The 16,356-nt window shown below is 35.1% G+C and overlaps 2 protein-coding genes and 1 pseudogene across 2 annotated transcripts; 2 read left to right on the forward strand and 1 right to left on the reverse strand.

Annotated features, from left to right (window-relative positions):
- The first annotated feature begins 354 nt into the window (after window positions 1–354).
- LOC140806918 (histone H2B.1-like) lies at window positions 355–4,149 on the forward strand (annotated as a pseudogene).
- A 1,205-nt stretch (window positions 4,150–5,354) lies between these two features.
- Window positions 5,355–6,019, reverse strand: LOC140806917 (histone H2B). The gene has a single exon (XM_073163468.1). It carries the CDS (start codon window positions 5,948–5,950, stop codon window positions 5,510–5,512), a length of 441 nt encoding a protein of 146 aa, XP_073019569.1. The 5' UTR covers window positions 5,951–6,019; the 3' UTR covers window positions 5,355–5,509.
- Window positions 6,020–7,544: 1,525 nt separating this feature from the next.
- LOC140807114 (uncharacterized) lies at window positions 7,545–13,452 on the forward strand. The gene is given in 10 exon segments (XM_073163819.1): window positions 7,545–7,716; window positions 7,886–9,291; window positions 10,039–10,157; window positions 10,555–10,597; window positions 10,675–10,875; window positions 10,878–11,143; window positions 11,208–11,514; window positions 12,131–12,296; window positions 12,408–12,507; window positions 13,078–13,452. Coding segments are annotated over 9 exon segments (2,484 nt in total). The 5' UTR covers window positions 7,545–7,716; window positions 7,886–8,127; the 3' UTR covers window positions 13,196–13,452.
- Window positions 13,453–16,356: the final 2,904 nt, after the last annotated feature.

Genomic DNA, 16,356 nt, shown 5'->3' on the forward strand with positions numbered 1-16,356 from the left:
TCACGCGATAAAAACAAAAATTACACTTATATCACTATACATTAAAGAATTACAACTTATCATATACATTAAAACTCATTAATCAGAACTTTAACCGATCAATTTAATTTTGAATATGACTTGACTAAACATTTTTAGGATTTCGATTCATGTATAACAATCCATCAATTTTATGATGTGAGGTGTCATTCAATTAATGATTTATTAGATGCGGAAAAATATTTTAAAATAAACCTAGAAATGATTTATCCTCAAATCAGAAAATCAAAAAGGAATATTGTTGTGCCCTAGCTTTCTAAGTCGAGGCATAAATACAGCCGAGTTTCAAAATGATCTCGATCGTCCAATCGGATCATTCAATCAACCGTGGAAACCCCCCATCTGCGCCACACATATTCAACCAATCACAGCCACCCTCCAACGCACATAAGGTATACCTCATCGTCACTCACTCCTTCAAAATTTAAATCCACGGTGTTGTTTTGTACTCTTCAATGGCAGCCAAAGCAGAGAAGAAACCCGCGGAGAAAAAGCCCGCATCAGAGAAGAAGCCCGCGGCGGAAAAAGCTCCGACAGCGGGTAAAGCACCGGCGGAGAAGAAGCTCAAGGCCGGGAAGAAACTCCCGAAGGAAGGCGGCGGTGTCTCCGGGGAAAAGAAGAAGAAACGTGCGAAGAAGAGCACGGAGACCTACAAGATCTACATCTTCAAAGTACTGAAGCAGGTTCACCCCGACATCGGGATCTCGAGCAAGGCTATGGGCATTATGAACAGCTTCATCAACGACATTTTCGAGAAATTCGCGCAGGAGGCGTCGAGGCTTGCGAGGTACAACAAGAAGCCTACGATCACTTCCCGGGAGATCCAGACTGCGGTGAGATTGGTGCTTCCCGGCGAGTTGGCGAAGCACGCCGTTTCCGAAGGGACTAAAGCTGTTACCAAATTCACTAGTTCTTGAAAATGCGTCTCCGATGCTGTTTGTAATTAGGGTTTTGCTGATGTAAAATTTGGTTTGTTGGGTTTTCTTGTTACTGAATTTAGCTACTGTGTGTCGGTTTAATTTTGTAAGAAATTACAGCTTTAATGTAGAAAATTGCGGAAAATGTCTTGATTTCATCGGTGCGCTGAACGAGCGTCGCGCATATTTATAAAATAATTTTAAACTATTAGTAAAAATATCATAAATATTATTAGAATTAATAGTAATTTATCATAAATATTAATGTTAATAAAAAATTTTATTATTTTTAATTCTAAGTTTTTTATAATTCTAATTAGATATTCTGAAATAACTAAGGCAAAAACTTGTGTGAGACGGTTTCACGGGTCGTATTTTGTGAGACGGATCTTTATTTGGATAATCCATGAAAAAGTATTACTTTTTATGCTAAGAGTATTACTTTTTATTGTGAATATAGGTAGGGTTGACCCGTATCACAGATTGTGATCCGTGAGACGGTCTCACATGAGACCTACTCAATAACTAAATATTAGTTTCAACAAGATGAACAGATAATGAATAAATTAGAAAACTAAAAAAAAAAAACAAAAAAAAAACTTATAATAAAATATACATATTCTACGTGTTTTAAATTTCTGAGGAAGCAGAATATCTAATTAGAAAACTTTCCTATTGTACATCTTATTTTTAAGAATAAATTATGTAAATTATATCTTCTTTGACACCGTTTGATAGCTTGTTTAATGAAAAAAGAGTTGATAAATGGAATATAATTATTGGTTATCCAAATAGTAATATGCTACACTCTTTAGACGACTCTTATGTAGAATGCTTTCAGAGTGAAATTCGAGACTTCTCTATTCCTGATCGAGATGTTATACCTAAAATAACTGGGTATTTTGTTAGCGGTGTCAAAATGCGACACGATCCGTCAACCCGACACGATCCTGTTAGACGGGTTGGGTGTCATGTTAGACGGATTTCAGGTTAGAGAAGAAGCCCCCGGCGGAGAATGCTATCATGTTAGACGGGTTTCAAGTTGGGTCGCGGGTTGACCCGCGAACTTTTTTTTTTGAAAATATTACCTCTATTTTTATATATTTTATGTTTGAACAAAATTTATTGTATATTTATATGATAAATTTTCATCATTTAATATTTATTTTGCATATTTTTATTTTTTTAACAATTTTTTATTTGATTTAGTAAATATAATTTTAATTTTCTACTATTGAATTTTCAAATTTAAATCGGAAATTTTGTTATTACGTGTTTAAATTAAAATATAATTATTATTTTTTATTTTTTTGAATTTTTTTCATTAATTTTTTTTTTTGAAAAATAATAAAATTCGGGTTAAGTGAGTTAGACGAGTTGAGTCGAGTTATACGGGTTCGTGTTCGGGTTGCTTTGGCTTCGGGTCGGGTTTGGGTTGAAAAAAAATAAAAAAAATTCGCGTGTTGACCCGAAATCCGACCCAACCCACCCGATTGACACCCCTATATTTTGTGGTGAATCCAAAGCTGATATGTACGGACGAATTTGAGTACTTGAAAACAAAAATCTAACATATTTGGTCTTGGACTAATTTTATGTACCTTCTTCAAAGCTAACTAAAGATCAGTTTATAGTAAGAGTAATGGAACATGCGATCTTAACAAATGATAACATGACGTCATCATTTTGTCAAATGAAAAAACCTCATAATATATATAAATTTTAGAGGAAAGAATTTTTTAATATTTTTGGTGACTAATGGTTAGGGGTGAGCATTCGGTTACCGATCAAACCGAATTAACTATGATCGAACCGAATCGAATCGAACCGAAATATTTAGTCATAACCGAACCGACCGAATAAATTTTCATAATCGATAAAAATCGAACCGAACTAAAATCGGTTAATTCGGTCGGTGACCGAATTAACCGATTAGTTTAAAAAAAATGTGATTTAATTTTAATTATATTTATAATTTTTTTTAACACTACACTTTACACAAATGCATAAAAACATAAAACAAACACATCATAAATATATAAGTTTTATTTGAACACAATTAATACATATATCGATTTTAAAATTAAAATTAAAATATTTATAAAAGTTGTTAAATAAAAAAAATAATTAAATAATAATATTTATTATATCAGTTAATTCGATTAACCGATTTCAAAATTTTGAAAACTGTAACCGAACCAAATTAACTAATATAATCGATATTTTTAATTTGAAAATCGAATTTTCGAAATAATCGAACCGAATTCCTGAATTGGCTCGGTTCGATCGATTTATTCGATTTAACCGAAATCTTGCTTAACCCTGTTAATAATGTGCAATATAATGAAATTTAAATGTTTATTTAAAAGAACCCACGCCCCTAGGAAATAAAATATTCACACCAATCAAGTGCATAATATCTTGCGACATATCAAAGATCCCATCTACGGTTCACATCCACGATCCATGTCACCACAACTAAACCAATCACAACTTTTCCCATCCTCGGTATAAAACCACCACCTCGACAAATCCAATTTCATCGCAATCCGGCAAATTCACGCAAAATCGAAATGGCAGCCAAGGGAGAGAAGAAGCCATCGGAGAAAAAGCCAACCGCCGAGAAAGCCCCGGCGGAGAAGAAGCCAAGGGCGGGGAAAAAACTCCCAAAGGAAGGTGTCGCCGCCTCCTCAGCCGATAAGAAGAAGAAGCGGACCAAGAAAAGTGTGGAAACCTACAAGATCTATATTTTCAAGGTTCTGAAACAGGTTCATCCGGACATCGGAATCTCTAGCAAGGCCATGGGTATCATGAACAGCTTTATCAACGATATTTTCGAGAAATTGGCGCAGGAGGCGTCTCGTCTCGCTCGCTACAACAAGAAGCCGACGATCACCTCTCGCGAGATACAGACTGCGGTCAGGTTGGTTCTTCCTGGTGAACTTGCCAAACACGCGGTTTCCGAAGGGACCAAGGCCGTTACCAAATTCACCAGCAGCTAAGTTAAGTTGTCGATTTATTTATGATCCGCGTTGAAGTTGGAGTTCGGATGTCTGGTTGGTAGATGAATTTAGGGTTTTCATGGATGTACTTTATGTGATTGATGTGATATTGATTACGAATCAAAGGATTAAATGTGTTTATTTAATCGATGTGAGATTCCTTACGAATCAATGAAAATATCTACTCTTTTACATTTATCACAATTAATGTGTAACTAAATATATTATGTAAACATTTAATTGTCGAAAAACAAAATATAGGAATCGTTTTTCTAGATTAGAGTGTGAATTGGAAACGAGAATATTTGGTATAGAAATTGCAAACAATTACATTATCCGGAGATGAAAACACTTGGTATGCATTGGAGTTTTATCCACTCAAATGGGCATACGAATTAATATCGACAAACACACTAGGGTTGGTTTAAAGGAATCAAATCTTGGTTTGCTCCATTCCGGCATTACAGCTGAATTAGGAATTCCTATTGTCTGCTGGGATACCTTTTCAGCTGCGAGACGGGCACTGCCACCATCGAAATGTGGAAATCCAGAGATGAAATGAAATTTGCAGTCATCCAACTCAAATCACTTGTATTTTATAACCCGCTTGTCAATTATGAGAGGTTTGAACTGTTTTTGACAGAACAATGTGCTCGCCCATAAGGAATTTTCTGAAGGTTTAAAAGTTGGTTAAACGAACAGAGAGATGAGAGCAAAAGCATGTAATCGTTGTCTGATTAAAGTTCTGAAAGAACAAGTCATCATTTATCACAAGATAAATTAAATACAGAAAACTTTGGGCAATAGATTTGCACGGAACTGAAGAAGAAACTTCATACACCGAAGAACAACTAATCATCTGCTTCTTTAGGACCAACCATCGAATCCTCGTAATAAGAAACTAGGTTCCACGGTATGAGTTCCACAATTGATAGTCTACAATATCTACAGCATGTTACATCGTCCAAACAAATTCTGCCTCTAAATTTTTTAAAGAGAGATATGAAATGTGACAAGTTTCTAACGTATTTCTACACAAATGAGCTTTGCAGTTTCGTAAACAAATATTTTAAAATTAATTACCAACCCTTGAACGAAATCATCAATGAATGATCTACTCTTCACCAGCCATAACCAATCCAGAGTAACTTCAATAGAACTTAAATAGAACACGCTTCTTCTGACAGACGTTTTCTGAAGAAACAAGGAAGTAACTTGTACAAATGAAAATACATACAAAACGATACAAACCGTCATTGATAAATGTCGTGACAGATGGCAGAATGGAATCAAGAAAAAGTAGAGACTTCACGTCTATAATTTCATTCAACTAAACATTACATAGTTTCTTACGAATGAGCCAAAACCATGTACGCTTTAAACATCTACGATTAAAAAAAAAAAAGTTACCTTGAAAAGTACGGACTTGAACACCACAATTCTCTCATACCAGAATAACTAGAATTACACAACTATAACCCTAACAAATCCAAACGATTAGCCTTCACAACGAAAAGGGGGGTAGTAAATGAAATCCTCGTGGCTGATTCTTCAAGAGCTGGTGAATTTGGTAACGGCCTTCGTCCCCTCAGAAACAGCGTGCTTCGCCAGCTCGCCGGGAAGAACCAGTCTAACCGCTGTCTGTATCTCCCGAGAAGTAATTGTCGGCTTCTTGTTGTACCTAGCCAGGCGAGACGACTCCTGCGCCAATTTCTCGAAAATATCGTTGATGAAGCTGTTCATAATCCCCATGGCCTTGCTAGAGATACCGATGTCGGGGTGAACCTGTTTCAGAACTTTAAAGATGTAGATCTTGTAGGTTTCCACGCTCTTCTTCGTCCGCTTCTTCTTCTTATCGCCGGCTGCAGCGCCTTCTTTGGGAAGCTTCTTCCCCGCCCTTGGCTTCTTCTCTGCAGGGGCCTTTTCCGCCGCCGGGGCTTTCTCGGCGGCGGGCTTCTTCTCGGCCAGCTTCTTCTCAGTTTTCGCTGCCATCGACTCGCTTAGGGTATTTTTTCTCAAAATTGATTTTTCAGAATTTGACGGTGTTAATGTTTGTTATGATGGATAATGTTATATAGACATCGAGGTCTGTTGCTATTGGTTAGCGTAGAGTGACGCGGATCGCAAGGGTATCTGTTGATCAAGGTCCTTATAACGGTCCTGATTAAACGGGAAAATTCGTGAAATATTTTGGATTGAGGCGAAATTTAACGGGGATTTCCATCAGCTTTTGGCGGTAGTCGAATTTTTGCCACGTGTTGTGTAATTAGATTTGATTACATAGTTAACCACAGCAAAAATATATAAAATGTTTTAAAAGTTAACAAAAATTTGTTTTGCCAAATATTCTATAAATGTTTTTATGATTAAAACTAATATTTTGATTTCTGTTATCATGTTCATTTATAAAATATCAAGAAAAATCTTTCAGTTTTTATTTAAAAATATATTTAAAGAACATTATTTTAGAAATATTATATACAAATCTTATCAAAAGAGACAGTTTAAGTTTTTTCAACTTAAAAAACGCTAAAAACATTTTTTTAAAATATATATGATAAAAAATTGTGTGAGACAGTTTCACGGGTCGTATTTGTGAGACGGATCTATTAATTTGATTATCCATCAAAAAATATTACTTTTTATGCTAATTATATTACTTTTTGTTGTGAATATTGGTAGAGTTGACCCGTCTCACATATTAAGATCCGTGATACTGTCTCACATGAGACTCACTAAATATGTATAGCCTAAATGTCTCCTCCTATTATTGTTTTTGAAAAAATATATAGAAGCTAAAAATTATACAAGAAATAAAAATACTACTCTTTTGATATGTGATTCATGATCAAGTTGAACGATTGTTTCTCATGACACAACGGAAAAAATAGTAGTAACCTAACATAACAGCAGGAGATATAGACGAGAAATGAAGTAATACGTGAGTGTGAGATGTATCTAAATGAGTCGAAGGTCTTGTGGACAGTCAAAGACTGACCGTCCGAAAGGCAAAAAGTTGCTCAGCTGGAGCACCAACTGTAAGTCAGGTGAAAGGTCACATCCAAAAGGATTCATAGTGAATTTTGGGAAATAAAAAAGCCAGGCGAACTTTGATGGACAATTTTGTCTTGATCGGTGTGACATTCGACACACTCATGTAACTCTAGTACACAATTGAAACCTTTTTCCTGTGCAAATTAGGATTTTGATTTGCATCCCCTCTGCATAGGTACGCGAAAGATAGTCTTTTGACTATTTATTATTATACTTTCACAAAATATAACTCAATATAAATTCATTTATGTTAAAATTATTTTTCTATACGAGATACTCTTCATTTAACAAACTAAGTACTTATCCAATTTCTATTAAAAAATGAAAAACTCATATTCCAAAGTTCATTTTATTGCAAGATACTTCATAAATTAGCTTTTATAATTAAGCAAGCTAAATTAATTATCTAAATCATCAATAGTCAAAAATTGAGGGTGAAAATGACATTTAAAAGTATACCATACAAGGGAGTTAAATATGTATTGGTAATAGTTAAGGGTGGTGCTGGGAATTAACTAACACATTTGCCATTTTATATTGTCCGCTTCTAACGTGTATCACCTTTATCTGTTCCTTTCTTCTCCGACATACGCAATACGATGCAAATCGATGCTACATACAGTATAAACTAGTTTTTTTCTTTCTTGCTCGCACCTTCAGGCTTCAACTTTTAGGCTGCAATCGGAAACCGCGCAGCTTCAGCGGTACGTTTCGTTTATATGATGATTTTTTGATTTCGATGTGCGATCCTCTATTTATTTATAAGTATGAGGTTGGGTATCAATTGCTGTTTAACTACAATTCGAGTGCGTTCTTTGTTTAGATTGTATTGTTCCGTGGGAATGAAAATGTTAATTTCTCGTGTTTGATCAGGTGATATTACGAGTTTGATCAATCATTATAATAGATTGAGAAACCGTTGTAATATTAGGATTGTTGATGGCCTGGTGTTAGGTTTGTGTTCTGACTTTAGAAATTAGATTTTAAGTTTAGTGAGTAATTATGTGTTGTCGGCACGATGGGGAAAAGTGGGATTTTTGTGCCTTTTGGGGTCATATCTGAGGACAGGACTTTTTGTGGTGGTAACTGAGTGGGATGGGTTTTTAGGGTTAGGTATGGCTCAGGCTCAGCAACAAGTCTGTCGGAAACCGGAGAGCACCGAGGGTAATGCTCGTTCTGAATTTCAGAGGGGCTTGGAGGAGTTGATGTGTCAGCATCATGATGAATGCATGTCCTTTGCGACCTGCAGCTCACCCAGAACGTCTACTACTGAAGAAGAGGACGATGAGGTGGAACAGCTTGCTAGAAGGGGGAGGTCCGATCTTGCTGGTGTTGACTCGGCAGAGTCTTCTGATGCTAGGAGGCACCACTCAAGGATTTTGACCCAGTGGGCTGCACGGCAGGCACAGGATATGATCACTACAATTGAGCAGAGGAATCGGGAGGCTGAATTGATTGCTCTCGCTGGCTTGCACACCGTCTCAATGCTTGATTCATCTTTTTTACAGGAGTCACAGTCCCCACCTTCAAGACGTCAGGGTACTGTGGAGAGGCTAAGCACCCGAGACTCATCTATTTTACAGATGTGGCGAGGATTAGAGGATGAGCATGCTTTGAATCGTACCCATGAGAGAGTGAGAGGGAGACTGAGGCAGCGGAGATCTCTGGGTTCTGATACAAATGTATCTTCGAATGTGTCAGAAAGCACGGAGAGTCGGAATCAGGGTAGTCCAAGGGATGCTAGTGAGAGTGATAATAACCACGCAGCTTGGTTTCCTGATCAGGTGGGCCCGCAGAATGAAAGCGCAGAGCTCGAAAATTATAGTCGTGAGCAATCTCCTGATATTGGAGAAGTTGAAAGGGAGAGGGTGAGGCAAATTGTTCGTGGTTGGATGGAGAGTGGTATTAGTGAGCCATCTGATGTTGTGATTAGAAATGAGAGTCCTAGAGCTGAATGGCTTGGGGAGACTGAACGAGAGAGGGTGAGAGTTGTAAGAGAACTGATGCAAATGACAAATCAGCAAAGAGGATCTCACAGTGGACGCCGGGAAGAACGAGATAACGAACTCGGTGTTCGACCAGAACATTCTCATCTATGTTTGGATTCTGATCATGAGGGAGGTCAGACAGAGCATACTCGCACAGACTTGTTGCGGTTACAAGAAAGACAATCTCTAATTGATTTGCTGGTCAGAATTGAAAGGGAAAGGCAGCGGGAACTTCAGGGTCTGTTGGAATATCGTGTTGTTTCAGATTTTGCTCATCGCAGTCGTATTCAGGTATTTTAAGTGTCCTTGATTTTCTGCTCAATTCAGTATCATCAGACTCATGTTGTCTGATACTAGAAGTAGTTATTACTACCTGTTTTAATATTTTCTTCATTATAAGATTTGACGTCTAGAGGAGTGTGGTTGTCCATGTCTACCTTATGCTCATGCTGTGCTACAAATCTGAGTTTTGACATTGAGTCTGTCTTTTTTTTTTTTTATATTGATCTTGGCATTTTGGAACTGTTTCTTGAGCACATATAATTCTGGGTATTTGAATTTGAAACTCCTCTATACGGTTATTAAATATAATTCTTCATTGAACTTATTTAGTTCTCAATAAGCTCTTTTTGATAGCTTTTAATTTGGTCTTCCCTGCAAGATCTATCAGACTGAGATGGTAGATTTCTTACGCATTAGGGCATCAAGATGTACATATATGGATGGCTTTTAATGGTTTTATCTCTACATTATATAACCCTTTTTTTTCGCTATTTGAAGCAATTTTCTTTTAATTATTTCTTCTAAATAAAATTTGCATCAAATAAATTATAAATTAAGTAAAAAAAAGAAATGGCATAAAAGGGCAAATTTGGAATATGAAAATTGCTTCACCAAAAGTTAGTTTTGTAAAGGGATCTTTCCCTTTATATATAGTATAGATATGGTGAGGCTTATATGTTTTAACTAGTTGTTTTTCTTGACAAACTTATCATTGGATTTTTACTGAAGAACTTCTATTTGTATGTGATTTCTAAGTCTCTACTCAGAGGCAGATTCTTGAGGAATGAAAGGCCTGTTGAGGAAGAGAGACTGCCTTCGATGGCAACTGTTGAATTAAGGCAGTTGAGACAGAGACTGACGGTCATGGGATTGAGGTATGGCTCCAATCCAAACAATGCATGTGTACTCGGTTGTGCTGATACAAAATTTCCCTCCCTTTTCGTTCTCCCTTTCTGATTGGATTTTTTCTTCTCTGCTTATATGGATTATAGAAGTTGTAGCAATGGGACGATATTTTTTATGTTCAGTATCCTTAAGAGAGATTATGGTGACAATAGGATTCTTGTTTCAGATTGAAATTTTATCATCAAATCATTCCAGTGAGCAAGATTAATGAACTGATATACATCTTGCCTTTTGTTTCGTGACATTGTGATCTTATTTCATGGTTTGGTACTTCTCCAGACACACACACACATATATAAAATGTAAAGTATATGTTATGGAGTAAAGCATTATATCATTACTGGGAAATTTGATATTTATTTTCAGGGATGGGTTTGGCTCCAGATTGGATATTACTGATCACAGTCAAGTAAGCAATTATCTCAAACCTCGTTTACTTAAAGTAACGATTCTAGTAAAGATAAGAGCAAGACAAATGCCTCACAGGAGGGTCAACCTATCAACCGGGAAAGTAATATCCCTCAACTACCAATCGCTTGGTGCATTTGGATAGCAGCCCAGCTGATCAAACTACAAACCAAGAAGTTGCTGCCAGTCAACGAGAGAGTTGGCCAGAACAGGCTATTGAAGATGAGAGAGCAAACCAATCATCAGGGGCTGCTGCCTCTAATGACTGGATGCAGAACACTTCAGAGATCACAAATCAAAATCAGCAAGAAAATCCAGCATCTGCTTGGCCATCTGAATTATTGGTAACTGAAGATGGACGGCAAAATCGATTAGAAGAAGATGCTTGGCGTGCTGATGGTTCCAGAGAAGCTGTAGATAATTGGTCAAGAGGGCCTTCAGACCCTCCAAGAATGCGTACTTCAGTTCCTTTTAGAAGAATTACGAGGTTCAACCCATCTGATGATGATAACGTGTACAGCATGGAGCTCAGGGAGTTAATAAGCAGGTTATTGCCTCATTTTTTCTTGGATGCTCAATTTTCTGTTGAACTTATGAATCTTGTATTTTAGGAGGAGTGTCTCTAATCTTCTTCATAGTGGTTTCCGTGAGAGCCTGGATCTGTTAATTCAATCATATGTACAAAGGCAAGGCAGGGCTCACGTTGATTGGGACCTCCACCGAAATTTGCCTCATCCAGCATCACCCGTGAGGAATCAGCACCAACAGCGCGATGAGCTGAATGAGGATCGACATGATGCAACAAGAAGACCTTCACTAGTATTACCAACTCCTCCAGTCCCCCCTCCACGACCCCTTTGGCATTCAGCTTTGCGCCACACTCGCTGGGGTCACCACCGTATCCAGCGTTCTGAACTTGTGGGTTTACTCTTGATTGAAATGTTGCCTTGATTTGGCAGTGATTTTTGTTCTTGATAACATTACATGTTTAGTGTTACCACTTGATTTTTCTTGTGTTAAATTAGATTCGCTTCATCTTCTCTTCTTGTTTTGTTTTACTTTTTATCTTTCTGTCGGAAGAAACTTGGGTGTTGACATATGAATAACAAGTTGCAAAGTTGAGATTTGTGGGCAGTCTATTGGGAACTAATTAAGTTAGCAATGTAATCTTGATAATATTGGAATTGTTTCATATCTAAATGGTAAGGACGGCCTGTTCTTTTTCCTGGTTATTGCATTTCAGAGAAAAAATTGGTGTTAAGCTGAGTCAATTTACTTTTGTTCAAGATCATTCATTAAGAACAATCTCCATGGTGCTTGCTTGGAAAAAATTGTCTTTCTTAACCATATTGGGTGGATAACTTCCCGTGTTGACATAGTTAAAATTGTGAGATGATCTAGATCCCTTCAAAAATCATAATGCTTTATTTACCATTATTAAAAACTTTCAGCTCACATATTTCACATACCGAGATGGCTAAGATCACGATAATACAATATCATTGTTGATCATTTTCTTGTTTGTATGAAGCAGGAGTTGGAGACGATCAATGATCTGAGAGCTGATGTAGCCAATATTCAGCAAGGCATGAATAATATGCAAAGGATGCTGGAGGCTTGCATGGACATGCAACTGGAGCTCCAACGTTCAGTTAGACAAGAAGTTTCAGCAGCTCTTAACCGAGCAACTAGTGAACAAGGTCTATGTGCATTCTCACTGCTACTATTCTTGATGTCCTGTGAGACTGGAAAATATTGTTTTTACTGTTTTGTCTTACTTTGCTCAGTTAAATTGAGTCTTATTAATGCAGGGGTCGGTGAGCCATCACTGAATGGGTCAAATTGGGGTCTTGTCAAGAAGGGTACCTGCTGTGTGTGCTGTGACAATCATATTGATTCCTTATTGTACAGGTATTGTTGCCTACAACTAAAATTTGTGTTTATCGGAACTTAAAGGGTGCTTATTTGGTCAATTGTTAGTTTGAATTTGTCAAACAAGAGGAATTTGCGACCAATCAGAGATCCAAATGTTGGTCCTAACTCATTTGGAGATACTGACCATACCATTGATCCGATACATATATGATGTCTTCCATTTATTTTGCAATATATATACTGCTTTTTTTACAACATGAGACTTCACAATTAACTGTTATTTTCTGCACATAGATAATGACTTTATCGAACTGTTTATGCTATCCTTATGTGGCTAATGAAAGATTGCGCGAATTATATCACACATACGTTTCAGAGCTGGATACGTTTCTTGAATGTGTACAACATTCAAATATGGTAAAAAACGGAGTAAGATTATGCTCTAATTTTGATCAATTATTGTTGAATTTGGTTCTTTCATTGCTTGCTCCCGCATGAACAAACTTGTTACATTTACAGAGGAAGCAGCGATTATTTTTACTTGGCCAGTATACTCTTGCCTACATATTCATCTTCTCCCTGTTCTTCTCTTCCTCCCCTATCCAGATGTGGGCACATGTGCATATGCTCTAAATGTGCCAACGAGCTTGTTCGTGGAGGAGGAAAATGTCCATTGTGTCGAGCACCCATTGTTGAGGTGATTAGAGCTTATTCCATACTCTAAACATAGTATAATAATAGAGATTAAAAGTAAAGAGAGTGGGGAGGGGGATATCAGTCATAGTTGAGGAGGAGATGAAGTGTCGTGGAGCTGCGGTTTCAATCATTTTAGACGACTTTTAAAGCTCCCATTCCTCATCTTTCAAGTGTAATCTTCCATTCGTTCATATGTTAAATATGAATATTTTGATGTGTAATCGAAACAAATGTCGACTCCGATGAATACTTTAATTATGTATCTAATTATGCACATTCATCGTATCGTATGAGATCCAAATAAAAATAATGAACCCCAAATATAAAAAGAGTAGGTCTCTTGTGAGACGGTCTCATGAATCTTTATCTGTGAGATGTGTTAATCCTACCGATATTCACAATAAAAAGTAATATTTTTTCATGGATGACCTAAATAAGAGATCCGTCTCACAAAAATGTCCGTGAGATCGTCTCACACAAGTTTTTGTCTATTAAAAATAAATAGAAATAATTGGATACTTTTATGACAATACCTATGAATAAGTTGAGTTCAACCAGTAGTGATAGCTTTGACTCATCTATGCAGTACATTGATCAAACACTGGTGTACGATTTGAAAATTATTGAGTTGAATTGCAATTATGTAGTAGCTTCAAACCAATGTACTTCTACAATGCTGATTTGTTCGTTAAAGATTTACCAACTTTTTTAAATACATTTTGTTTAATTTCAATGATTAATTTATCATAAAATTACACATACTATAATTTCTTCTAAATCATTAATTCATTTGGGTTTTTAATTTTAGCTCGAAATTGGCTCGAATCATTCGAATTTTAGAACATCGATAAATTTTAGTAGTTTGGTTTAGTGAACAATTGAACCGATCCATTGCTATACAACTTGTATCTTGCCTCATTACAATAGTTTTGTTCTTTATTCTTTTTTCACAAAATCCCTTTGCTCCGACTTTTCAAAAAATATTTTATTTTCACTGATAATTCCACATGTCTTGTTTTTCTTTTGATTTCTTTCGTTTCTGCAAATAAGTTAAACATATCGGTCGGTTAGATGTTGGATTATATATAGACTTCCCACCATATAAAACCATACAATTTTTGACTTATTGTAACAACTATAGAAAAAAAAAGAAGAAAAATCCTAAATATATTGTCTCGGTTTGGATCAAGCAAAAGGAGCAAGTCGAGACTAGCTAGGGTGTCTATCTAGAGTGAGATAAAAGGTGGTTGTCATTTCAACTAACTAAAATTATTAAATTTTACACGTACCTTTCTCAAAAAGATTAAAATTTTTAATATCTTCGTCCTATTTAATATATAAAATTTTGATTTTTTGTACATTTATCGTACATATTCACGTGAGAATCGACGAGATGACATTCACCTGTTAATTGTAATAAAACATAACAAAATTGCACATCAGATAGGCGAGTGTCATCTCATCGGTGCTTACATAAGTGTACATATAAAATATGATTCATTTATAAAATATGATTCATTTCTAAACTGCATATATATATATATATATATGTACCTTCTTGAACATATAGTTAGCTAGGTTGGTTGAAGGTCAAATCTCACAACCATTTTCCTAGTTTTCGTACATTTCCTTCAACTTTACCTTCGATTCATCGCCTCGATTTTCTTCAACTTTTGCAATAATTCTTAATGCGCAAATAATAAAGTAATTTTTTTCTCGTTGATTTTAATTTAAAACAACTTGGCTTAAAAACATGCACGCAAAATCAGTTTTACAGTTACTACATAAGCAAATATATATTTAAATTATATTTAATAAATTAAAAAAATTTAAAGAAATTTACTTATAACCAAATAATAAACATTAATTTAAATGTTTAAGTCAGCTTTTAAGTTTGCTTCGTTGGGTCAAAATATAGGATACTCTGTTTGGCTTATGATTTAAGCTCTATGCAAGGAAAAAAAAGGTATTATTCTGATTCCTTGGTCATACATGACTAATCTTAATTACTTTAATCACAAGTTATCTACTTTTTCAATACAAAATTATTAATAATTATTAATAATTTTGTGATTAGGACACGTGACAATAATGAATCAAAATTAAGGTCTTCGGAAATAAATTTCCATCTAAATGTTACAAATATTACTCACAGGCACGAAAAATAAATAAATAAACCTACTTTTAGGACATTTTTTTTGTTTCGTTTTATTTACTTTTAGAGATATTAAGGCACATGATAAAATATAAAATGGGTAATATAATTATGGGACGACAGATATGAAATAAAATCATATATTGATTATACCATGTGTCAGTTAATTTTTGCAGCATGTTATTAACTATCTTTAATATTAACTCATTGTACAGTTACACAAAGCTGGCGGGAATTTTGTGTTTCTCTTTTTGCATTAAAAAAAACGTATTTTAAATTAAATATTCTAAGTTCCTAATTATTTCCTTATTTAGCATATATATATATATATATATATATATATATATATATATTTGTTATGTCATCCATCAACCGTATTCATCTATGTTTCCATCAATGAGGTGATACTCAACTACTAGATGTGATGAAGTATATCGAAATTGTATATCAGTTCAATAGGTGTATATCAGTTTATTTGTAGACACGGATATATATATATATATATACACACACACACTTAAGATATAGTATGAAAGTATGAATATGCAATAGTATAAAAGCATGACTGGAATAGCAAAGATAATTTAATTTGTGGAATTCAATTAAATAAACGTAATAATCACCAATTAAAAATCAAGATTATCTATCATAATGCCGTGTCAATCACTCAAGTAATGTCAAACTTTAAGTAGATCAACAACCCATAGAGATTTTCCCCATTTTTAACTTATATAATTCAATAAAAATTTATATAAATACATATAATAAGATTAAAAAAAAATTAGAAGGTGATAATATAGTTTAATTATTTTTGTGGAAATATTATATAAACTTGGATGGTTTTTAGAGGTAATTTGATGTCTTTATTTGCATTCTTACCAACAAATAAGTGAGGAATTCAAATGAAATATGAATTCGATATTGTATAATTTTAAGTAAGAAATCATACAAATGATGTCCATTCATATATATATAATTCAGACAACATTTCCATCTGAATTAAACGTGTAAATGTTTAGAAAAATAAATAAATA

This window comes from Primulina eburnea, chromosome 12 (genome assembly GCF_022965805.1).
Source record: "Primulina eburnea isolate SZY01 chromosome 12, ASM2296580v1, whole genome shotgun sequence".
NCBI lineage: Eukaryota > Viridiplantae > Streptophyta > Magnoliopsida > Lamiales > Gesneriaceae > Primulina > Primulina eburnea.